Raw genomic sequence first — 26,180 nt, 5'->3', positions numbered from 1 at the left:
GATCCATTGAACTTCTATCAAGCCATGAAAAGTTCTAACTCTCAAAAGTGGATCGATGCCATGAAGGATGAGATGAAGTCTATGCATGATAATGACGTTTGGGATCTTGTCGAATTACCTGAAGGTGCGAAACCTATTGGTTGCAAATGGATATTTAAAACCAAGAGGGATTCGAAGAGTAATATTGACAGATATAAAGCTCGTCTAGGTTCTAAAGGCTTCACTCAGAAAGAAGACATTGATTATAAAGAAACCTTCACTCCAGTATCTTCGAAGGCTTCTTTTAGAATAATATTGGCACTAGTAGGTCATTTTGATTTAGAGCTACATCATATGGATGTTAAGACCGTGTTTCTAAGTGGTGATAATAAAGAAACGATCTATATGGCGCAAACAGAAAACTTTGTGTCAATTGGTTCAAAGTCTATGGTATGCAAATTAAAGAAATCCATCTATGGCCTTAAACAAGCTTCCCGTCAATGGAATCACAAATTTTGTCAAGTTATTACCTCGTATGGTTTTGAGGCAAATAAAGTTCATGATTATGTGTACCATAGATTCAGTGGGAGTAAATTTATATTCCTAGTATTATATGTCAATGATATACTACTTGCTAGTAGTGATATGAGACTATTGCATGAGACTAAGAGATTTCTAACGAAGAATTTCGAGTGAAAGATCTTGGGGAAGCTTATTTTGTATTAGGCATTCAGATACTGAATGATCATTCTCAATATATCTTAAGGTTGTCACGAGAAAGCTGTATAGATAAAGTACTAGATAGATTTGACATGAAAGATAGGAAACCAGGGGATACCCCTATAGCTAAGGAAGACAAGTTTAGTCTTGAACAGTGTCCCAAAAATGACCTTGAAAGATTCGAGATGTAAAAGATTTCTTATGCATCTGTAGTAGGAAGTCTAATGTATGCTCTAGTTTATACACGTCCCGACATAACTTTTGTCGTGGGAGTTTTGAAAAGGTATTTGAGCAATTTTGTAATGCATCATTGGAAGATAATCAAACATGTTATGTGTTACTTAAAGAGAACAAAGGATTACATGCTCACTTATCGGATGTATGAGAATTTAGATATCATTGGGTACTCTAACTCCGTTTTTTTTTTTGTATCTAGACAATATACACTCCACCTTTGGATATGTGTTTATCTTGGCTAAAAGTGTTATACGTTGGAAGTCTTCTAAACAGGCGCTCATAGCTCCTTCAACCATAGTTGCAGAGTTCATGGTTTGTTTTGGAACATCAGACCATGACATATGGTTGCAGAAATTTTGTCGTTAGCTTACATGTGGTTGATGGTACTAAAAGACCATTGAGAATTTATTGTGATAGTAAGTCAATGGTTATTTACTTCAATAATAAGAGTTCTATAAAGTCAAATTTATTGACATCAAGTTTCTGGTTGTTAAAGAAAGTAGTCAAAATAGACAAATTTCATAGAACATATATGGACAAATTTTATGCTAGCTGATCTACTGACTAAGGGTTTGGTACCTAAAGTTTTTCATGAGCATATTGCTCATATGAGTATTACTCCTTAGGATACCTTGGTTCAGTGGGAGTCTATATATTTTATGATTTACTTTGGACGTCATATATAGTTTTATGCATAATAAAGTTGATGGTTTATTGTTCTATTTTGAGCTTGTGTATTGTAACTATTATGTTGCAATTAAGGACTTTTGATTGATCACACTACAGAATAAAGAAGGACCAGTTGGAAATAGACATGTCTAAGATCACATTGCATGAAATTTCCATGTCACTCATCCATATTTGATCTATGTCATTTAGTATATTGGTATGGTGATCATAATGGTCGAGTCACGTTTGAATGTGATGAAGGTTGCGGTGGTTTCATAGTTGATATATGAGATGGACCAGATTGCATTAAGGAAAAGTCTAAATATAAATAGCATACAGATGCGCGCCTAAAGAATATGTGATATAATTGTTTCAGGAAAAATATGAAGCTCAAGTGAGAGATTGTTAGAAATTAATAATTTCTAATTAAGGTGGACATCATATATTTAATACAATTATATTGGCTATTTATTTTCGGTTACAAAATAAATGATCTAATTTATGATAACTCATATAACTTCTAAAATGATAACAAATATGGGCTTAATGAGTGGATACCCAAACGGTTGGCCGATAGGGGATAATGAGAACCATATAAGTTAACACATAAGGAACGGTTGTGGAGATTTGTGGTCCCCAATACACCAAATCACAAATAGTTTTAACATTTCCCCATCAGAGAGAAAACGGATGTCCCAAAAAGAATTCAGGATTTGGTTGAGGAAGGTCATCATGCCAAAACTCTATCAAAATATATATCAAAGGAGTAGATTAGAAAACATGAATTCAGACCATTATACCAAAACTCTTTCAAAATGTGTATCAAATGAGTATATTAGAGAACATAGATTCAGGTATGACATTGTATCATTGTTTCATATATACGTGAGAATCATGATATTCAAGATCCTAAGATTGATATTTCATCAGTCATAAGGAAATATCTAACAATCTATACTTGGTATAGGAAAAGTGATGCATTAAAAAGAGGGTTGGGACAGGGCAAATATCTTTCTTTTGATATATGAGTGTGATATCTACAAAATATCAGTGTAAAGATTTACAAAAGTCATTATATCATTTATTTAGATTTTTTTGTCTAAAGAGTAAATAATAATTAAACATAAATATTAAATGATAGAATCATTGTATAAATAAAGCCATTCATTGTCAGCCTAATTTTGTTCTCTCTTGTTACATTGTAATGTAGGACTATGTCATTCAAAAAATGTCGGGCTTTATGCAATATGTGCGCCCACTTTAATTTTTTATTCCCATAATTGTGAAGTTGCCCATAAAATTTGCCTTAATAATCCATTTTAAGTCCACGTTTTAACTCACATATCCCAACTTTCAACAATTTCTGTCTTTACAAAAGATAGGGTAAATTATGAAATCAAAATTTTATCTTGCACCCATGATAAAGTTGACTTTACATGGAAAACCCATAGCAACTTTATATTTAATAAGATGAATCAGAAGTCACTAGCCTAACAAACCCACGAAGGGGCCAACTATTTTAAGAGATTGATATGCTTCTCGTATTAGAAAACCTTATCTAAGCTCATGAATAAACCTTAAAGAGTCGAGTAAGATTTCCACAAAGTAATTTTTTTAAAAAGAAAGAAACTTAAGATTATTTCCCCAAATTACGGTTTGATAAACTTGCTTACTGTTATTTTGATTGTTTTCAATATTATCATTATTGTTAAATCATCCAACCCCACACTCGGGTTCTACCTAAACAAAACTTCCTATAGCTTGTGAATAGAGAGTCAAAAGGGTCTAAGGAATTACTTTGATAGATAGTTTTAAATGAGTTAGACTCCTCTCCATTGCAAGTAGTGAGAAAATATACTAAAAACTCAAAAAATAATGACATTTATAATCTTTACTTTTTATTGGAATTACAATTTTGACCTTAAAAATACACTACAAAATATAACTTGTCTCTCCATTAATGGAGAGGAGTCTTACTCGTTTTAAATAGGGTGGTATGGTGTGTGCTTATGTGGGACAGGCTTTGGCCAACCATGGTTGGTGGATAGTTTTAAAAAAGTATTGGGGAATGGAAAAATATATATTAGATTGTGATATGATTATGAGGTGAGTGTTAAAAATAGTAATAATTCAAAATTCTGTTAAGTTAGTTAGTCACTAGCTTACTATAAATGGCAACTTATGTAACTTGATCAATAATGAAGAAGATTGAATTCCCTTTTCTTGCATACACTTTTCTCTAATTCTAACTTTCTGTTTTCTGCATTATTTCTTCTGGTTTTTCACTATCATTCTTTCTTTTCTCTTAAAACCAACTACTTCTCTTCTTTCTCTGTTTCTGGTTTTGTGTTCCAACAACTTTGGTATCAAGAGCTAGGTTGAAGAAGAACAAGAACACAATAAGAGGGTGAACGAGCATGGGACAAAACAGTGGCAACTTCCCAGCAAATCTGCCAATTCTTGATGGCAAGAATTGGAACAAATGGAGAGTACAAATGAAGGCATTGATGGGGTATCAAGAAGTTGATGAGATAGTTGAGCAAGGGTTCCAACCCCTCACTGAAGAAGGAACAGAAGAACAAAGAAGAATGCACAAAGAGAACAAGAAGAAAGACTGCAAGGCAATGTTCTTGCTGCATCAATGTGTGGATGAGGCACACTTTGAGAAAATTTCTGGTGCAGAAAACTCAAAAGAAGCTTGGTTGATCCTTGAAGCTTGCAACCAGGGGGCAGAACAATTAAAGAAAGTGAGATTGCAAACACTTAGGCGCCAATATGAATTAATGCAGATGAAATCCAATGAGAGAATAGCACAATACTTCAACAAAGTGATCACACACACAAATGCTATGAAGGCATGTGGAGAGAAAATCAGTGATCAATCTATGATTGAAAAGATCTTGAGAACATTGACACCAAGATTTGATCACATTGTTGTAGCAATTGAGGAATCAAAGAAGACTGAAGAGATGAAGGTGCAAGATCTACAAGGATCCCTTGAAGCACATGAGCAGAGGCTCATTGAGAGGTCCAGTGAGAGACCAGTGGATCAAGCTTTGCAAGCTCAATTCACAGAAAGAAGAAACTGGAATGGAAGAAATGGATTTCGAAATAAGGGTGCAAGAAGGGATTTCAGAGGAGGAAATCACAAGAATTTCCAGCAGAAGGAGCATGACAAAACTGTTCCTGGATCACAAGACTCAGAAAGAAGAGGTAACTTGAGTCAATGGAAAGGCAGCAGAAGATCAGTTGATAGGAAAAGAATAAGGTGTTTCAACTGCAATAGAACTGGACACTTCTCCAATGAATGCAGGGTATCTGTTGGATCAAACAATGATGGAGGCAAGTCTCACACAGAAGCTCATATGGTCAAAGAAGAAACAACTGAGAATGAAGAACAACCTTTGCTACTCATGATGATAACCAACCAAGTAGACAAGAACAGTGAGGTATGGTACATAGACTCTGGTTGCTCAAGTCACATGACAGGACATAGAGAATGGCTGGTGAATTATGATGAAAGAAAGAAGAGCAATGTTAGATTTGCTGATGACAGAATGATCCAAGCTGAAGGAACAGGTGATGTCTTGATAAACAGAAAAGATGGTAAGCATGCTATAATAACAGATGTGCTTTATGTGCCAAACATGAAAAGCAATCCTTAGGAGAAGACACATGGCTATGGCAGATGAGGTACGGACATCTAAACTTTAGAGATTTGAGTAGACTAAACTCACAAAACATGGTTGCAGGATTACCTATAATTCAGCATCCTAAGAAGATGTGTGATAGTTGTGTGATAAGCAAACAACCAAGGACCTCATTCAGCAAATATACACCATCAAGAGCCAAAGAACTTCTGCAGGTAGTGTACTCTGATGTGTGTGGACCTCTTGACACACCATCATTGGGAGGGAGCAGATATTTCATCACATTTGTGGATGAGCTAAGTAGAAGGATCTGGTTGTTCTTAATGAAGAACAAGAGTGAGACATTCTCAGTGTTTAAAATGTTTAAGGCCCAAGCAGAAAAGCAATCAGGAAATAGCCTGAAAATCCTTAGAACAGATGGTGGAGGAGAGTTCAACTCAGGAGAATTCAACAAATTCTGCAGTGAACAAGGCATTATGCATGAGGTTACAGCCCCTTACACACCTCAACACAATGGGATTGCAGAGAGAAGGAATAGAACCATAATGAATATGGTCAGAAGCATGTTGAGAAGCAAAGAACTCTCAAATGAATTCTGGGGAGAAGCAGCCTCAACAGCAGCATACATACTCAACAGATGTCCTACCAAAAGGCTTGAAAATATGGTCCCTGAGGAAGCATGGTCAGGAACTAAACCAACTGTGAGACATATGAAGATATTTGGCTCAATCTGCTACAGACACATACCAGATCAGAGGAGAACAAAGCTAGATGATAAAGGTGAAGCAATGGTTTTCCTTGGCTACAACAACACAGGATCCTACAAATTGTATAGTCCTGAAACTAAGCAAGTAGTGTTCAGCAGGGATGTTCAGTTTGATGAAGCAAGAACAATCAAAGAATTAGGCAACAACTCTGATTTTTTGACAAGACTACACATAGAATGGGAGAATGATGAAGAGACACCTGAATTAACAAGAGACACTCTTGCACACACACAGCAAGCAAACACCAGAACAACAAGGATGAGGAATCCTCCCTCTTGGCTATCAGACTATGTAATGAACTCAGACAATGTAGTGAGTCAGGAAGGAGAGGTTGTTCAACACATGGCTCTATATGCTGATATTGAACCAATCAGCTATGAGGAAGCAGTGAAGAGTAGCACATGGAGAGCAGCCATGCTTGAAGAAATGAAGTCCATTGAGAAGAATGACACTTGGGAATTGGCAGAATTACCACCTAAGAAGAAGCCAATAACAGTTAAATGGATCTTCAAGGTGAAACTAAAACCAGATGGCACCATAGCCAAACACAAAGCAAGGCTAGTTGCCAAAGGTTTTATGCAAAAGGAAGGGATAGACTTCTCAGAGGTGTTTGCACCAGTGGCAAGATTGGAAACCATAAGACTCATCCTTGCAATAGCTAGTTGGAACAAATGGAGTCTTTGGCAATTGGATGTTAAATCTGCATTCTTAAATGGTCCTTTGGAGGAATTAGTCTATGTGTCTCAACCTCCAGGCTTCATCAGCAAAGGAAATGAGAATAAGGTGCTTAAACTAAACAAAGCACTCTATGGCTTAAGGCAAGCCCCAAGGGCATGGAACAAGAGAATTGATAGATTCTTATCTAGCTATGGCTTTCAGAAGTGTGAAGTAGAGTATGGAGTCTACATCAAATCACTAAACCAGAACTGTGATACACTGTTCATATGTTTGTATGTTGATGATTTGTTGATCACATGAAGCAATCAACAGGGAATTGATGAATTGAAAACAAGTCTCAAGAGTGAATTTGAAATGACTGATTTGGGAAGACTAGCATACTTTCTTGGCTTGGAATTCCAGCACACGAAATATGGCTTATTCATGCATCAACAGAAGTACATCCTTGAGATTCTTACAAAGTTCAACATGCTCAACTGTAATTCTACTGAAACACCAACTGAAACAAACCTCAAACTGGACAAGGGTGAACATGAAGAAGCTGCAAATGCATCACTTTTCAGACAAATGGTTGGCAGCCTGAGGTACATCTGCCATACAAGACCAGAGATTTGCTATAGTGTTGGTCTAATTAGCAGATTTATGAGTGATCCAAGGCATTCTCATATGCTGGCAGCAAAGAGAATCTTGAGATACCTGAAAGGAACTCTGAATTTTGGCATCAATTTCCCTCACCAAAGTGATAAGTTTAGCTCAAAACTCTTGGCCTACTCTGACTCAGATTGGTGTGGAGACTTGATGGACAGAAAAAGCACCATGGGATACATATTCATGGTAGCAGGTGCTCCAGTATCATGGTGCTCTCAAAAGCAGAAGGTTGTAGCTCTATCAACTTGTGAAGCAGAATACATTGCTGCTTGTGCCACTGCTTGTCAAGCAATATGGCTCTCTGCTTTGCTGATGGAGTTGAACATTGACATTGAAGACAAGGTGGACTTACTGATAGACAATAAGTCAGCAATTGATTTGGCTAGGAATCCAGTCTCACATGGAAGAAGCAAACACATTGAGACAAGGTACCATTACCTTAGACAGCAAGTTGCAGAGGGTAAATTGAAGCTCTCCCACTGCAAAAGTGAGCTTCAATTGGCTGATATCATGACTAAACCCCTCAAGATAGAGAGGTTTAAGGAGTTAAGAAGGAGAATTGGTGTGCAAGTTGCTGAGATTGATTGAATCAAGTGCAAAAGTTGTTGAATTAGATTGAATTTCATTGCTATTCTTTGTTGTTATTACTGAAGAATTTCGAATTAAGGGGGAATGTTAAAAATAGTAATAATTCAAAATTCTGTTAAGTTAGTTAGTCACTAGCTTACTATAAATGGCAACTTATGTAACTTGATCAATAATGAAGAAGATTGAATTCCCTTTTCTTGCATACACTTTTCTCTAATTCTAACTTTCTGTTTTCTGCATTATTTCTTCTGGTTTTTCACTATCATTCTTTCTTTTCTCTTAAAACCAACTACTTCTCTTCTTTCTCTGTTTCTGGTTTTGTGTTCCAACAGTGAGTAAAGAATCCTGGATTCTTTTAAGAGACTTTTCAATTTAAGTGGGGATAAACAGACTTTGGTAATTCAAGTAGGTCAATGGGTAGAGGATGAATGGAAATGGAACATTCTTTCGAAGAAATAACCTTTTAAATCTGAGAAACTTAAGATAAACTAGTTAGTGAAGCTGATAAGTGTTACGGTCATGAAGGAGAGGCGGAAGATTATTGGAGTTGGATTCATGATATATCAAATACATAAACAGTTAAATTAAATTATAATGTTATTTAGCAAAAGGGTGACATAGGAGTGGATGATAGATATTTAGTTAAATTAACTTATAAAAAAAAGAGTGGGTGAGAGAAAGATACTTTATTTGATATGGAAATTTGTGGCGCTGGTAGACACTTATGCTTGCCTGGAGGATTATACTAAATAAATTTCTTTGCAAATTAAATTTAGCACAAAGGGGTGTGGTTATCAATGGTCACAATCTAAGATGTATTTGGTGTAATAATGCTCAAGAAGAAATCGTGGGTCATGTATTTTTTATTGTCACTACTTTTACCTGGGATGACATCAACTTTACTGTTAGTTTATATTTGATTAGGTGTTATCTCCAATTGTGAGAGCTCATTTATTGCAACATTCACTTTTAGTAAAAGACACGAGCTTGGGATATGTTTTATCTCTTATATGGATGGCTAGAATTTGGAATCGTTGGATAAACATAAATGACTCAATTTTCGACAATAAGGAAACAAATATGAAAAATATAGTGGATAATATAAAACTCAAGTAATGGATCTGTATCAAATGAAGATATAAACATCAACATGTTTTGGTTAGAATGAACTTCCAACTCAATTCTATGTTTGCAATGTTATTGTAGATGAGTTTAGATATCAATTTGTAATGTTTGGTGTTAACTTACTCCCTTTTTAAAAGTAATAAAGAAAATTAATAATATTTTTCTTCATAAAAGAAAAAAGAAAAATGATTATTGATTGAACATTGCATATTGATCATTTTCATATGGGGTCTTCTTAGGAGCTTTTTGTTAAAGTCTCAACATATCATCTTAGTGATCAAAATAGTGGTATATATATATATATATATGATAATTTGTCTAGAAACCAAATATACTCCTAAACTCTTTATCTTTTAGGTAAAAAAAGAAAGATGGTCGTGGGTGTTTCGAAAATTAAACAATAAAATTGCTTTTGTCTATCTCATTTATTAAGAAACTACAGAGGATTATCTTTTGGAATTGAGATATTGAAAATGGAGAGACAAAGTTATTTTAGAACATATGATTTATGTTCTCCTCTTTGTGGACCGGTGTTTAGTATCCTAATTTTAAAGAAAATGTTGAATATGTTTTTATATTATCAAGATATTGAATGTATTTATTTTAAATCGTTTCCTTAGTCTATATAAGGAAATTCATGTTAAAATTGCATGTTGACGCACCTGCATACTTGTTTTGTCAATCTAATAGTTGGACCTGTATATGGTTGGGTTTTATTGGACCTAGGATCAGTATTAAATTTAAAATTTAGACACCAACAATATTTAGTGTTAAATAAGAGATAAATTGTTAGAACTCAGAAAATTAGAGATAGTGGAAAAGAGGAAAGATTGCATAGATTGTATTGATCAATTGAGGTATATATAGTCTTACTCAAAACAGAAAAGAAACATAACCGACCCAATTTGCAATGCCTATAATGTGGTCACTAAGAAACTGACTAAATGCTAAATATTCAACATTCCCTCCCTTAAACTAATGCATCTGCGTTTTAGTCTCGCTTGAGCGAGCAGGATGGTTGTGTGTCTCGCTTAAGCGAGAGAGAGACAACAATTTAGCTTCTAGAATTGTAAATTGTCGCTTGAGCGACCCCTTCTCGCTCAGGCGAGATAAATTGTCGCTTGAGCAACACCCTTTCGCTCAGGCGAGAGACACATTGATTTTGGCTTCTAAAACTGTGAATTGTCGCTTGAGCGACAACCTCTCGCTCGGGGCTAGAATAACATTTGACTCTTTCTCATTCTCTTTAGTAACTTCAACCATTCTAGGCATTCCACGAAGTTTCTCAAACTGTTCAAAATTTATTGGTTTTGTCATGATATCTGCAATTTGATCCTGAGAGTTGCAGTAGCTCAACTCAACAACTCCATCTTTCACCAAGTCTCTTAAGAAATGGAACCTTATATCAATATGCTTGCTTTTCCCATGAAACACTAAATTTTTCCATAACTATATAGAGGAGTTATTATGACACATAATTGCAGTTCTTGTATTTTCTTCAACTCCAAGTTTCTTCAACACCCTTCTGAGCCAGACACACTGACAAGCACACAATGATGCTGCTATATACTTTGCTTTCATAGTGGAAAGAGCAACCACTGATTATTTCTTTGAGGACCAAGAAATTGTAGCAGACCCCATCTTAAACACAAATCCTGAAGTAATTTTCTAATCGTCTAAGTCGTCTGTATAGTCACTATCTGTAAAGACCGTGAATCTCAAGTTGTTTTCTCCTTTCTTATAAAGAATCCCAAGATTAGTTATACCTTTCAAGTACCTTAAAATTCTTTTTGTTGCAAGCCAATGTGACATAGTGGAACTAGACATGAACCTGCTTATTTGACTAACACCATACATCAAGTCAGGCCTAGTGACAGTTAAATACATAAGATTTCCAACTACCTGCTTAAATAGAGTTTCATTAACTCTAACTCCACCTACATCCTTGGACAACCTCATACTTGGGACTATTGCATTCTTTACTGCATTTTTTACTGCATTACAACCTCCCATGTCAAACCTTGCTACTTCTCATGCATACCTTCTTTGGCAGATGAAAATTCCATCTAATCCTTACTTTACTTCTATTCCGAGAAAGTGTCTCATCCTTCCCAAGTCAGACATATCAAATTCTAGCATCATTGAATTTTTAAATTCATTACACATGGCTCTATCATTCCCAGTAAAGATCAAGTCATCACATACAGACTTACTATTAATATCTTACCTCCTTTCGACTTTGTGAACAGTGTGTGCTCACTAAGACACTTCTCAAAACCTTTACGCACAAAGTAAGCTTCAATTTTGTTGTACCAAGATCGATGCGCTTGTTTAAGTCCATATAATGCCTTTCTTAGCCTATAGACTTTCTATTCTTCTCCTTTCTTTATGAATTCATCAGGTTACTGCATGAACACTTCCTCCTTGAGCTCCCCGTGAAGAAAAGCACTTTTCACATCAAGTTGAAAAACCTCCCAGCTAAATTGTGCAGCAACTGTGAGTATCACACGGATGGTATTAAGTCTTGCTACTAGAGCAAATACTTCAGTGTAGTCTACTCCATGATGTTGTGCATATCCTTTTGCCACCAGCCTTGCTTTGAGCTTCTCTACATCCCCATCTTCGTTAAGCTTAGTTTTGAATGCTCACTTAAATCCTATAGGTTTGTCTCCTTTAGGCACTACAGTAAGTTCCCAAGTTTGATTCCTCTCTATGGCTTCAATTTATGTTGACATTGCTTCTCTCCAATTTTTGTTCTTCATTGCTTCTTCAAACGATATTGGATCATCCTCAGTCATCATCATCATCATCATTACATTCAGATTTTCTTCTTCTGATAATCCTTCTCATGTTTCATAATATGTCATCCAACCTGGTGGTCTTCTTCCTCGTTCACCCCTCCCTTCAGCCAATTTTCCGTATGTACTTGGCTCATTTGAAGATGCAGGTGTTTTTGTTGGACTACAATTCAAATTGTTTGAACCTGTTTCACTATTTTTCTCTTCATCTGGGTCATCATCTCCATCATTTTCATCCTTATCTTCCCATTCTAATAAATCTTGCTTGATTTCTTCTTCTGTTCTGCCCTAGTCCCAACATTTTTCTTCTTCAAAGTAACATCTTTACTGACAAAAATCTTCTTTGAAATTGGATCATATAACCTCCAAGCATTGGACTCTTCACTAACTCCTAGGAAGAAACATTTTCTACTCTTTTTATTCAACTTACTCCTTATTTGGTTTAGTATATGAACATGTGCTACACACCCAAAATTCGAAAATACTCCACCACTAGTTTCTCACCACTCCATACCTCTACTGGTATTTTGTTTTCAACTCCTACTGTTGGACATCGATTTTGAATGTGTACACACCATCTCACAGTCCGGGCCAAAATGCTTTAGCAACTTGCTTCTCGGTTAACATAGAATGAACAACATTCATAATCGTCATGTTTTTCCTTTCGGAAACTCCATTTTGATGAGGAGTATAAGTTGTTGTCAATTGTCTACTAAAGCCTTGTGATTGAAAAAATTCTCCAAACTCATTTGAGGTGAACTCACCACCCCCATCTGTCCTCAAATAAGTTATGTATGGACCTATCTCCTTTTCAACACAAGCGTTGTATTTTTTGAATGTTGCAAAAGCTTTTGACTTCTCATGTAAAAAATAAATCCAAGTTTTACGAGTAAAATCATCGATAAAACTTAAGATGTACATATTGTCACTGTTTGAAGCAGGCTTGATTGGACCATCTATATCTGAGTGCACTAGCTGAAGTTGCTTTGATGCTCTCCACAAGCTCTTCCTCGGTACATGCTTTCTATGCTAATTGTCGGTTAAGCATGTGGTGCATATTTCCTTCGGAGATTTTAGAGAAGGTAAGACAATCACCATTTTCTTATAGGTAAGTGTTCTCAGTCCCTTATAATTCAAGTGCTCAAAGCGATAATGCCACATGTGAGCCTCTTTATCTGATTCAACTTCAGTTTGTAAATACAAGGAATTTTCGATTGCATAGAGGCGGACACATGAAACATTTTATTCCCACTCATGTTAGTTTGCATAATCACCCCCTCATCGGATAAAATACTTTGCGAGTCTCGTCCTGAATTAAAATGGCTAACCCCTTCTCTTGAAGTTGTCCCATGCTTAATAAATTATTTTTAAGCTCGGGAACATAGTAGACATCAAATATTACCTTAGTTATGTCATTCAATTGCATCCTTATACTTCCTTTTGTTGCCACTATCATTCTCATACCATTCCCAAGCTTTACTGTCCTGCTGAAATCTTGTTCCAAATTCAAAAACCATTATTTGTTCCCTGTCATATGATTACTACAGCCCGAGTCAATATACCATATCCCTTCTCTCTTTGTTTGATGAGATTCTTCATATGACATCAGCAAAATCTCTTCTTCTTCTTCCAACTCATCATAATTTGCCATCTTTTCCCAACTAGGACACTCATATTGAAAATGCCCCAACCTATGGCATTTGAAACACTCAATAATTGCTATGTTTAAAGGTTGTCTCATTCTACCTCTGCCATGTTCTCCTCTACACACACCTCGACCTCTTCCTCTGCTTGATCTATCTTCTTGAGCCACTTTCAACACATGTTCTTCCTCTTGGTATCCCTGCATTCGTTGTTCATGGGCCAGCAGACTACCATACAACTCATCAATGCTCAAAGTACTTAGATCATTTGAATCCTCTATTGAGTAAACAACATAATTGAACTTAGTTGTTAATGATCTAAGTATCTTACTAACCATTGTACTCTGCTCCATTGTCTCACCATTTGACTTCATCTTGTTCACCAGAGTCAAGGTTTGTCCCAAAAAGTTGTCCACCTTCTCCCCTTCTTTCATGGCAAGAAACTCAAACTCCCTTCTCAAAGCTTGAAGGTGTGCTTTTTTCACCTTCATGGACCCTTGATAATTATGTTTCATTGAATTTCAAATTGCCTTCAACGCCCCCTTGTCAAGAATTGTTTCTAGAATTTCTCGATCAATTGCCTGGAATAAGAAGTTCTTGACCTTCACATCTTTGAGCTTGGCCTCCTCCACGGCCTTCCTTTGTGTTTCACTTGTTGGTGTTGTCCCAATTGCCGCAGCACAGATCCATTCATCCACCAGGCTCCACATCTCCTTGCTCCTGAGAAAATTCTCCATCATCATTGACCAATAATCATAATGACTATCAAACCTCAGAATGGATGGTTGCACAAACTTATCTGAGATTGATATTCATATTTCTCTATATGTTTGACTCACACACTCAATCACTCTATATCAAGCCCCTTGTGGAGCTATGATAACAATTATTAGAACTCAGAAAATTAGAGATAGTGGAAAAGAGGAAAGATTGCATAGATTGTATTGATCAATTGAGGCTATATATAGCCTTAGTCAAAACAGAAAAGAAACATAACCGACCACATTTTCAATGCCTATAATATGACCACTAAGAAACCGAAAAATGTTTTTATTCTCCTAATGACTAAGACAAAACGACTGAAACAACTACATGCTAAATATCCAACACAAACATTATTAGGCCCAACTCGTCTCCTGCTCACTCAGAGTTTCTCTTTATACAAGCATGTTTAATTGTGTACAAAGTAATAACATTTCTTTGTCCTAAAGTGGATAGTGCACTTAGTTCCAATAATCTATCTACTTATGTAGTTTCATATTTTTAACAATGTTGTTTTAATTGATTTTGCTAGTTATTTAGAACACTCTAATGCAAATGATTTATTCCCATAATGTGTATATGATTTATATATGCTATTGAGTCTCTAATCTTTTCATTATATGTACATATATATATATATATAAACGATTCACAAAATATATATATCCATATCATTTTATAGGTCAAATTATATATTCATAATAAAAAATATGAAAAAGAATTACATTATATATTTAATCGAATGTAAGAGTAGGTTTATGGTAGAAACGGTGTGAATAGTGTTGTTAGATATATCACCCCTAACTAACACAATCAAAAACCACAAAGTTTTGACAAAAGTAGCTAAAAAGTTGGCTAGTAAGTTAACGTATACCGTAAAACGAAATCATAAATTAATTAAAAAAATGATAAACTGATATGAGTTATAATCTCGGGACCTTTCTGAATATCCTTCTAAACCAATCAAGGTTGTTATTTTTTGTGTAAGAAGCATGTTGACATTCTTATAATTCTCTCGAAAGCTTTTTAAAACTCATTCTTAATTTCATATTATTTTTTTAAGAATTCATTAATTGTTTGATAAAAACATATTAGAATTCCACTGTGACATATTAATATCAGCAGGACACATGCATAGTGAATTATAGAGACAATGAGTTGTGTTATAGTTTTATTTTCGGAAGACTTACATAGTTCGTGTTTTGATTAGACAATTTAGAGCACTCCACCATATAGAGTCAAACAACCTCAATGTCATAATTCTGTGTCGTGTATTTTGATTGTTATATCGATTTAATCATTCAATAATTAATGGTAGGAGATAATATATTTTGACCAATTAGAATACATATCCTTACACACATAGTAGATGCTATCTCTATTAGAATTATACTTATCTCTATTAGAATTATACTTATCTATTAAAATAATTAAAAATAAAATCACATAAAATAAGCGTAAATTTAAATTATGGTTCCAGTCATAATTATAAATTTATAATTATCTTGTGTTTAGCCGTTTTCTATCATTGTCACCAAGTTTTTTTGCTACATCAGAAATGAATAAAAAACAAAACTATGAAGAAACAAGGCCATTCTTGACATTTTTTAGGCCCTGTGCGGGACAAATATGAGGACCCTTATCTATCATAAGAAAAATAAATAAAATTTGTACAAAATTGAGAATTTAAAGTAAGCCATGAAGAGGCAAAAAAAATGACTTTTCATTATATGTAAAAATGATTTTCTAATATAATTTAGATTAAATTATACTAACATCCCTGAGTTTTAGTGAAATTACACAAATTACTCTTAACTTTTCTACGCTTACACAAACCCCTAATTTTTATACTTTCATTACATTAATCATCGGTGCATGAGAAATAAATGTAATCTTTTAAACAAAAAATGTGATAAATGCAATTAAGTTAAACAAAACATGGTGTATATTATGGAGACAGATCCAAATAATATATGAGTCGATACATATTTATTATTTTTGGTTCATTACGATATAGTATAATAGCAATTTAAACAATATCTCTTTAAAATTGTTGATGCATTTTGTAACCAAAAATAATAAAGGTAGACTGATTTGTATATTATTTGTATTTTTCCTCACAATATACCATGTTTTGTTTAACTTAATTGCATTTATCATATTTTTTGTTTAAAAGATCACATTTATTTCTCATGCAGGGGTCGTCAATGTAATGAAAGTATAAAAATTAGGGGAAATTTGTGTAAGTGTAGAAAAGTGAAGAGTGATTTGTGTAATTTCACTAAAACTCAAGAGGTGTCAGTGTAATTAACTTTATAATTTATACTAACATTTTAACAAAATAGTGTCTATAAAATTGTGAGGATGTTACATATTTTCTTTTTTTGTTGCTCATTTATTATTATTTTTATTTATTAAGACTTGAGTCGGACATTTTTATTTTTTTTATCACACTCTTAATGAATCTTGATTGGTTTCATATTTTGCCTATACATGTGGACATTGATTTTAATTTTACATTAACTATGATAATAATATAATACAATAATCATTATAATCAACAAATGATAAGTGGAGTGTGATAATTAACAAATGCAAGAGTGAAAGTGTCATGCAATAAAAATAATTTTTTATATAAGAATAAAATAAATGAAATTAAAAATTGCTTATATAGATGAAAAACTGGGCCCTAATTTAACTATGGGCTCATGCATAAGTGCTCTTGTTGCACATGTATCAAGGTTGGCTATAAGAAGAAAGATATATGTTGATTGCAATTATTGCACTAGTAGGAGCTATCCACCAATATAATAATCTAGATATAATTCACCTTATAAAGTCAGCCAAAGAGTTAGTCTCTCTTGGTATCAACCTGATTTGTATCACCCATCTTTGAACAAGCATCTCACTAATTCTTTTACATATCATAAGACTTCTAGAATCTTACCACAAGATTCTCTATAATAATTTGCATCACCTCCAAAGTGTGGCACTCAAGCGCAATATAAAGAAGCTTATTTCCTAAACAATGAGGAGGCCTTGCTCCCCCTTCATACATTTTGCTTCAAAAGTAGAGTCAATCCCAAAATAAGAAGACAAATCTAGTTGTGAATTCTTCATGATTGTGAACCATACCACCTTCTCCCATAATGTTTGATCCAATTGAACAACAACCATTAATATTTAGCTTCATTTGTCCTGGGAGTATAGTTACTATCCCACAAATTATGCCATTGTATGTATCATCTGTCTGTGATTGGTTGGAAAAATATATTTAAGTTAAAAAATTAATAATTACTATTTTTTTGATCAATTACAACTCATAACATATATAGTGACACAACTTATAAAACAGTAGATATATACCTATTTGTCCAACTAATGGTAAAACCAATTGGAAAGTGGAAATATTGTTATTTGTCTAGTTCTAACATATCATATTATACCGATTTTTAAAGTTATGATAAAGTCAAAAATGTAACCATCATTCATGCTCGCCCACTTGTTCATGATAATGTATTTCTTTTTAATATAATAAATACTAGCATATAGATAGACATTTTGTATCTGTCGACCCACATTCTTATTTTATGATGTTAAGTATTAAATCTGTATGTTTTTTATAATAAAAAATTATAATTTTTCTATTTATTATAATATCCAACTTAAAGTGAAATGTATTGATTATAATTATCTAAGATTATATAGTTTTATTTTAAAAATAAAAAATACTAAGGGAAAAAATAGGAAAATAGAATCATGGTGATAGTTATTTTAAGTTTTGGTTTTATATATAGTATAGATATATATATTGATGAATTTTACAACAACTAACAGTTTCATGCAAATTGTATGTACACCAAATTAATATTATAAATTAATAATTTCAAGGGAAATTTAGGGAGAAAGTTTTCCCCTATTCTTTCCATTGGTTTTTATTTTATCGTTTTAGAAAAAATTACAAAATGATTAAAGGGCAAAATGGTAATTTTAAGGTATAATGTTAAATTTTCCATACATCTTGTATGTAATAATGAAGCTAAGGTAGGCTTTATTCTCTGTCTCCCTTTCTTAAAATATCTATCTATATAAGAAAAGAAAACCCTCATTCTGTGAACCTTTTCGAAATTCACAATTCTTCTCAGGTAATTCCCCTAATCCTTCTTCTGCTTTTATTCTCGATTATCTCATCTCGATAATTGACACTAGATTTCGTGTAATTGATTCATTTCTCCGATCTCAATTCATTCGGAATAGGTTCATTCATCGGATTTTGTTTTTCAAAGTTTCAATTGCATCATCACTTTACTGTTCAGCCCCTAAAAAATGTTAATGTTGTTTTAATTAACCCTTATTGCATAATGGTCTCTATGCATGAATGTCTCAGGGACTATTTGTTTAGGTTTTTTCGGAAAGTAAGTGTTTTTTTGTGTGATTAAAAACAAAGTCGCTTGGAATATGTATATGTGTGCTTGGTTGGGCTTTTTCTAATGATATTTATCTGGAAAATGTTGGAATTAAGCTTTTGAAATGGCTTTTTACATGTTAGTATGATGGGATACTGTTAGGATTTAAGCTCATGAGGAGAGCCTAACCCAAAAGATTAGTCTATTAGGTGTGAGAGCCTCGTGGCTTAAGTACCACGTTGAGTTTACTATTCTACTCAATGTGGGACTCCTAACATTGCCGCCCCTTTAAGGGCCGACGTCCACGGCGGCTTTCACTCTATCGGTCTCTTTTGGCGACTTCACTCACTTATCAGTATTCGGTAATTACCTTAATCCAGACTATAGGTAGCCCTTTCCGTGACGCAACTCTCAATGAAAACACCAATTGTTAGGATTTAAGCTCATGAGGAGAGCCCAACCCAAAAGACTAGTCTATTAGGTGGGAGAGCCTCATGACTTAAGTACCACATTGAGTTTACTATTCTACTCAATGTGGTACTCCTGACAGATACCTGGCTGATTGTAAAATTGATGTTGTACTCCAAGGGACTGCAAATTTTGTGGTTCCTTTTGACAGGTTTCGGGCGTTGTAAGAAATGGCATCGGTTTCTACTCAACCTCAGTTCCGTTATACGCAACCACCATCGAAGGTGCTTCATTTGAGAAACTTGCCCTGGGAGTGCACAGAGGAAGAACTGATTGAACTTGGAAAGCCTTTTGGTAAAGTTGTCAACACAAAATGCAATGTTGGAGCAAATCGAAATCAAGCCTTTATTGAATTTGTGAGTAGATTTTGTTATCCTTTTACTCTTCAATTGTTTTTCCCTATTCATATAAAGTCACTGATTATTAGTTTCAAATAATATGTTGTGACTTCCAGCAAGATTTGAATCAAGCCATTGCAATGATATCATACTATGCCTCATCATCAGAGCCTGCTCAAGTACGAGGGAAAACTGTATATCTGCAGTATTCAAATAGGCAAGAAATCGTGAATAACAAAACTGCTGCAGATGTTGCTGGGAATGTTCTGTTGGTAACAATTGAGGGTGAAGATGCACGCCTTGTCAGCATTGATGTTTTGCACTTGGTAAGCAATTCCATGTGTGAATTAGCTATATGCTGAAATTGTCATCATGAGGATGCTAGTCACTTAGTTTCGTGATTAGGTTTTTCTTTGTCAGGCAATGGAAAAACTGTTGACATGTATGTAAATGAATCAGCAGGCCCATATCAAGGCAATATCTTTGATGGCAGCTTAGTGCTTTGGGAGAAATAGCGCTTGTGTGTTCGTTTCCTTTCACCTTTCCTTAACACTTCCTCTTTCTTCCCTATTCTCCACTCAACTCCTACCATTCTTGTAGTTTAGGATATTGAAATTTTTCTTTGCATTTGTGCATCTGTGCTTTGTTGACTCATCTTCTAAGCATTGGCATTATGCTTATACCATGTGTAGATATGGTCACCGGATTCTATTCTTTACTCTATTTTTTGCTGCCAATGGTTGAGTTCTTCTGGCACTAATCATGCTTTTGTTTGTTAATCCTTAGTTATTGTATCCATAGAATGATGTTATTTATGTAAGTCATTTATTGCTTTTCTATCTTATATGTGGAAATGATTGATTTGTTCGTATTTCCAGTTTTCTATAATATACCATAGCAAGCACCAGACATTATTCATTTTGTGTTCAATTAGTAAGGTTCATCTTAGTTAATATTGTCTTGAAAGTTTATTATTCATTTATGCAGGTTTTTTCAGCCTTTGGTTTTGTGCATAAGATAACTACCTTTGAGAAGACAGCAGGATTCCAGGTTTAATGGCATTGCCACCCTTATTTTTTCTCATTTTTTTATAATATTTTTTTAAGGGAAAAGTGCATAAAGCTCCCTTAAACTTTATGTCTTTTGCAAGTAGCCACCATAAACTATTTTTTATTCCTAATTACCCCTTAAATTTTATCATTTGCCGAAATTGATCTGTGTTTAAATATATTGTTAAATTACTCACAGACAACTACAACCAAACTCATAATAGTAGCAATGCAACAATGCAGGTTAGCCAGAGTTTGATATCTGGAGGAAACCAACATCAAAATACAAAGTTGACATATAAGAAGAAAATAAGTAAATTTGAGAGTAAAAGTGGTTAATGCAGTAATAGTGGTACATATACAAAAATAAAATTAAATTAGCAATCGAGATTTAAAATATATTGTTAAATTACTCACAGACAACTAAAACCAAACTCATAATAGTAGCAATGCAACAATGCAGGTTAGCCAGAGTTTGATATCCGGAGGAAACCAACATCAAAATACAAAATTGACATATAAGAAGAAAATAAGTAAATTTGAGTGTAAAAGTGGTTAATGCAGTAATAGTGGTACATATACAAAAATAAAATTAAATTAGCAATTGAGATTAAAAAAATGCATGAGTTAAAAAATTTCATTGCTTTTAATTTAACATTATCTTTATGCAGTTACCAATTTCACTAATAGTTAAAGCTAAAGGCGTAATTAGGAGGAACAAATAGTTAATGGTGTCTACTTGCAAAAGACATAAAGTTTAGGGTGCTTTTATAGATTTTTTTTTTTTAAATTATATGAGCTCAAGCTTATTATATACAACTGTTTAGGCTCTGGTGCAATTCTCAGATGAACCTACTGCCACTTCTGCAAAGGATGCTCTGGATGGAAGAAGCATACCTAGGTGACAATTGTATTACTTGTTTGACATGTTAGTTCAGTTACTGTGGGTCAAATCTCAAATGGCTGTAGAATGCAGGTGTTGTGTATATGATCTCAAATTGGTGAACTGTTGAACTTTTGGATAATCACACCTTGGCTGTTACTTTTAGTAATAAACACTTTATGGAGTTTATATACTTTGTTTTCTGCACTCGGTTCTAATTCTATGAATCGATGAATGTTTGTGCATAATGCCAACTGGAACTATCTTGAATAAAAAATGTGCTAACTTTGATTAGTATTTACGAAAACATTAAGTAGCTCTTATGATTCCATTCTTGCTGATGATATCCTCTTACCTGCTTTCAGGTATCTGCTCCCTGAACATGTGGGGCCATGTACCCTTAGGATCACATATTCCGGACATTCAGATTTAAGTGTTAAGTTTCAAAGCCACAGGAGCAGGTATTTACAATTTTGTTTAGTACTCTATAGCTTTACATAAAACCAAGTTTTTTTGGAGTTTTTATCTGCTATTTTTTCCAATATTCTTTTCTCCCCTGTTTTTTACATTTTATGCTCTGTCATGGGTGTTCGTTCTTTATCTCATTCTTGTTCTAGTTTTTCTAATTAATTATTTTTCTTGCTTTAGAGACTACACTAACCCCTACCTTCCTGTTGCTCAATCAGCCATGGAGGGAAGTGGACAGGTAATGCTTTTGTAGTTAACATTTCTGTGCTTGAAGTACCACTGACATATTATGACATGTGTGTATTTGCAATTAAGTCTTCAAAGCTGCTGTTTTAGATTGAATGTTTACTTCATACACATCTGTTAGTTGGTCTGATCTGCCAGGGGTTGCCGAACATGCTCATGTGCTTAGGAATTTTTTTATGAATTCATTTATACTTGCTGTGCCATTGGAGTCCATGATTTAAATCGAACAATTTGACATGATTTGACAAGCCATCATGTGATGAATTGCAGTTTGCTTTGAATCACGCAAATTGGTGTGGTTTTTTATCACTTATATGGTTTGTACAATTGTACAATTTGTTGATATTCTATTTTTATCAGTGTGATTTCATATCACTGATAGGAGTTGTTTGATTGTACGATTTGGTGATATTCTCTTTTTTATCATTATTTTTAATCAACATAGACATCATATATTCAAATGGGCATATATAGACTTTACTCTAAAGAGCTGAGCAATTGCGCATTCAGGTAGTCCAGTTTTCACGCAGAGGCAGGTACTCTGTTAGTCTATTTTTTCTTCAGTTGCAGAGTGCTCATGCAGTCAGTCTTGTTCTTTTAGTGTAGATTGTAGATTTTTCATGCAGCACTCTGTATGGCTCCTAAGGCTAGGGGAAGTAAGATGTGAAATCATATTTTAGGTGTGAAATGATGTGCTTTTAAGTGTTTATTAGTGTTTCTGAATCTTAGGATATGTTATGATTCACACTCGGAAAATTGAGCCATAGTTGATAGGATTTATGATTGACAACCATGATTTTTGCAGGCCATGGTGGGTTTGGATGGGAAAAGACTGGAGGCTGAGAGTAATGTTCTTCTTGCATCAATTGAGAACATGCAATATGCTGTAACTTTGGATGTCTTACACATGGTACTTAAAATCACAGCCATTTCTTACATTATTGTTTGACAATATAGTTTAGTCAATAATATCTTACATTTTTTTGTTGCTTTTTTGACAGGTGTTCTCTGCTTTTGGGCCTATCCAAAAAATTGCAATGTTTGACAAGAATGGTGGTTTACAGGCTCTGATTCAATATCCAGGTTAGGTTATGTTCTTCAAAGTCCTTTACCTGTATTTATTGAGATAGATTATTTTGGACTGTTGATTATTTGTGTGTGCTAACCTCCTGGGTCTACTTGTTAATTGTTTTCTATGTCTCCTAAGATTAAACAATATTTCGGAAAAATTTGAAATGTTTCTGCTCTGCAAAAATGGTTAGGAATGTGGCAAATGTTATTGTGTGCCCTTGTAATTGTATGCATATACTTAAATGAATCCCTTGTTTGCAGTATTTTCTTGGAGGTTCTTCCCCTCTTGATCTAATGATTCATCAAAACAGAAGTGGTCCACACTCAGATTGGTTTATTTTCATAGAAATGTATTAGAAAATATAGTTCTAGTTTCACCTTCTCTCTATTTTCCGGAGTGTTTTCTCAAGGAATTCTATGTATGCAACTATGCATATATGTCGTTGTGTGTGATTTTGACCATATATAGTTGCTCGTTTTACTTTCACGATATGCTTAAGATCTTGACTTGTATGGCTTGTAGATATCCAGACAGCTGTTGTGGCCAAGGATGCTTTGGAAGGACACTGCATATATGATGGAGGATTTTGCAAGCTTCACATCTCATATTCGCGCCATACTGATCTTAGTATAAAGGTAAACAACCAACACTATCAGTAGGAATTGATATCATTTAAAGAAATGTTTGGAAGTGAGTACTTGAATGGAGATATGTATTGTACTACACTACTACTATGATAATACAACAGTCTACTTTTTATATAAGCAGACAAAGCCAGCCCTCTTTATTCATGTATACATGATAGTACTTAAGTATACTCAACTTGAAAATCTTGTCTTGGTCCTTCTGGTTTCCATTTTCCTTTCCGGGATGATGTTGGTTGGTAGTACGCTGAAAATATGTCTACTAATGTGTCACAAATTTCCATTGACCACCATCACCCTTTTCTTATGAACCTCTTGACTGAATTAATTACAAAAATGTAATACATGATCCTGTCTCGTTATTTCAGATTTGCTGTTAAGTATGATGTTTACTGTTTATTTTTTGGGTGTTTTGAGTGGGGATCAACTGGTTTTGAAATCATTTTTTATGCTTATCTCAAGTAGGAATTAGGAGGGTAAGCCTTGATACAACGGTAAAGTTATTTGCCTTGTAACCTAGAGATCATAGGTTCAAATCATGGAAATACCTACATCTCCTCTTCCCAGTCCCCACTAGGTGGGACTCTTGTGCACTCGACCATCCTCTTTCTACCTTAATTCGGTTTATTAACTTTAATTTCAAGCTTTTATTTTTTTAGGTGAACTTTAATTTCAAGGTTATATACAGGTCAATAATGACAGGAGCAGAGACTATACCATTCCTCTGACTCCTGTTATAAACGTCCAACCATCAGTTTTAGGGCAACAACCTGTTCAAAATCCAATGGGTCCTCCTTCTCAGCAGCAGTACAATCCTTACCCTCCAAATTCTGGGCAGGGTCCGACACCTCAATCTCAGAGTGGATGGGGAACAGCACCACCACCACAACACTCTATGCCAATGCAGATGCATATTAATGTTTACATGCCACCCGGAACTCCGGCACCACCAATGGCCCCTGGAATGCCATATCCAAGTCAAAGCACGCCACAACCTGCATCGACAATGTCCACATATGGAACCGGTCGCATTCAATAGCATGCATCTGCCAATCTCAAATGGATCAACATTTGTTAAACGCAGAACAGCAGACTTCTGTTGAAGTGAAGATTACCTTTTAAATTTGGGTTTCCATCTGATGAAACTGGCTTCCATTTAAATAGATCTCTCAGCTTTGAACTTTCTCCTGTTATTTTTAGATTTTGAATGTGAAAGTTAGAGCTATTGGTCAAGAACTTTAAGTTGGCACTCGACTTTGAATCAAACTGTTCAATTTTATTTTATTTGTTGATATTTTCGGTTTTTTAATCTAATATCCATCTAGTTTAAACCTTTTGTTTTATTTGTGATTTTTACTGGCTTGGATTGGTGTTTGCTTCTGCGTTGTAAAATTTTAAGATCAACTACTGATAGAAGTCAGCGTATAAATACTTCATATATAGCCACAAGAAATTTTATAGGGTGTGTGGCCATGGGCACTTAATTATGAATTCGTCAATAAAAACAAGCTAATATGAGAAAGCGTTATATTTATCGTATTGAATGGGTGATATAGTTTTCTTATGAAGGCTTTTTTTGAATTCTTGAACAAGTGTCAATGGGCATTCAGTAAAACATAACTAATATTACCATTTACCATAAATGATATCAAAATGTATTCATTACACCATTAATTAGCTTTTCAATGTTAGTAGTTTCATAACATTCTTTTTTTGTAGTCAACAAGTGAACCTTAAATTTAAAAGTAATTATTTCATTAAATATTCTAATACATTATATGTGTAACATTAACGGTTCTAGTGCTTAGATCACTGAGTATTATACTAGGTCAAATGTTTGATTTCAAGAAATAATATATATATTGGGAGGGACAACCATCTATCTTAAAAAGAATTTGTTCTTTGCTTACCTAAAAAGGATTGGTTCTTTATTTATAAGAGAAGAAATATACTTAGTTATGCAAAAAATGTGCGAACAAATTTATTGGAGTCAAATTTTACAAGAAAGTAATCCATGAATTCATTTTGTGCGGTTTTGATGACAAGCCTTTAATGTCTTATTAAATTTAGCCAGAGTGTAATAAGAATAATTAAAATGAATGTTTTATATGTAATCACTATATTATTCATATGTATTATTTATGTTATGGTTAAATATAAATAGTAGATTATAGAGATAATGTAAAATCTCTTATATTATTAGTAAATGCATTATTTTCTCTAATTAATTAATTTGATATGCTATGCACCAAGCCAGGAGCATTGATTATTTTCTAATAAATCATATTTATTTGTATCTTTATCTCTTTAAAAAAATTAAGGCAATACAATGATTTTTTTTA

General features: G+C 34.1%; 2 protein-coding genes across 3 annotated transcripts; one reads left to right on the top strand and one right to left on the bottom strand.

Moving 5' to 3' along the window:
• LOC109342373 lies at positions 10,202–11,074 on the bottom strand. The gene is made up of 2 exons (XM_019580367.1): positions 10,828–11,074; positions 10,202–10,494 (listed from the first exon to the last, which is right to left on the bottom strand). Exons 1-2 carry the CDS (start codon positions 11,072–11,074, stop codon positions 10,202–10,204), a joined length of 540 nt encoding a protein of 179 aa, XP_019435912.1.
• LOC109343515 (polypyrimidine tract-binding protein homolog 2-like) lies at positions 18,305–25,173 on the top strand. Of its 2 annotated transcripts, none has more exons than XM_019581850.1 (11): positions 18,305–18,409; positions 19,259–19,494; positions 19,593–19,802; positions 20,464–20,526; positions 21,353–21,426; positions 21,774–21,869; positions 22,057–22,114; positions 22,928–23,032; positions 23,124–23,205; positions 23,717–23,829; positions 24,527–25,173. In XM_019581850.1, exons 2-11 carry the CDS (start codon positions 19,309–19,311, stop codon positions 24,875–24,877), a joined length of 1,338 nt encoding a protein of 445 aa, XP_019437395.1. In that variant the 5' UTR covers positions 18,305–18,409; positions 19,259–19,308; the 3' UTR covers positions 24,878–25,173. The 2 variants fall into 2 exon arrangements, with proteins under 2 accessions (XP_019437395.1, XP_019437396.1); XM_019581851.1 differs by having other exon boundaries at positions 18,335–18,409; positions 19,290–19,494.

This window comes from Lupinus angustifolius, chromosome LG03 (genome assembly GCF_001865875.1).
Source record: "Lupinus angustifolius cultivar Tanjil chromosome LG03, LupAngTanjil_v1.0, whole genome shotgun sequence".
In the NCBI taxonomy this organism is placed as follows: domain Eukaryota; kingdom Viridiplantae; phylum Streptophyta; class Magnoliopsida; order Fabales; family Fabaceae; genus Lupinus; species Lupinus angustifolius.
Note: the sequence above shows the minus strand (reverse complement) of the source record. Positions and strands in the feature narration are given on the sequence as shown.

Excerpts from the sequence above, each read along its gene's own strand:
- LOC109342373 (XM_019580367.1), bottom strand. The coding sequence starts at position 11,074 with ATGGGAGGTTGTAATGCAGTAAAAAATGCAGTAAAGAATGCAATAGTC. Across the intron at positions 10,495-10,827 it reads AATTTTAAGGTACTTGAAAG|TGTTTCATGGGAAAAGCAAG; the intron begins GTATAACTAATC and ends GGAAAAATTTAG.
- LOC109343515 (XM_019581850.1), top strand. The coding sequence starts at position 19,309 with ATGGCATCGGTTTCTACTCAACCTCAGTTCCGTTATACGCAACCACCA. Across the intron at positions 20,527-21,352 it reads AGAAGACAGCAGGATTCCAG|GCTCTGGTGCAATTCTCAGA; the intron begins GTTTAATGGCAT and ends ACAACTGTTTAG. Across the intron at positions 23,830-24,526 it reads ATACTGATCTTAGTATAAAG|GTCAATAATGACAGGAGCAG; the intron begins GTAAACAACCAA and ends GGTTATATACAG.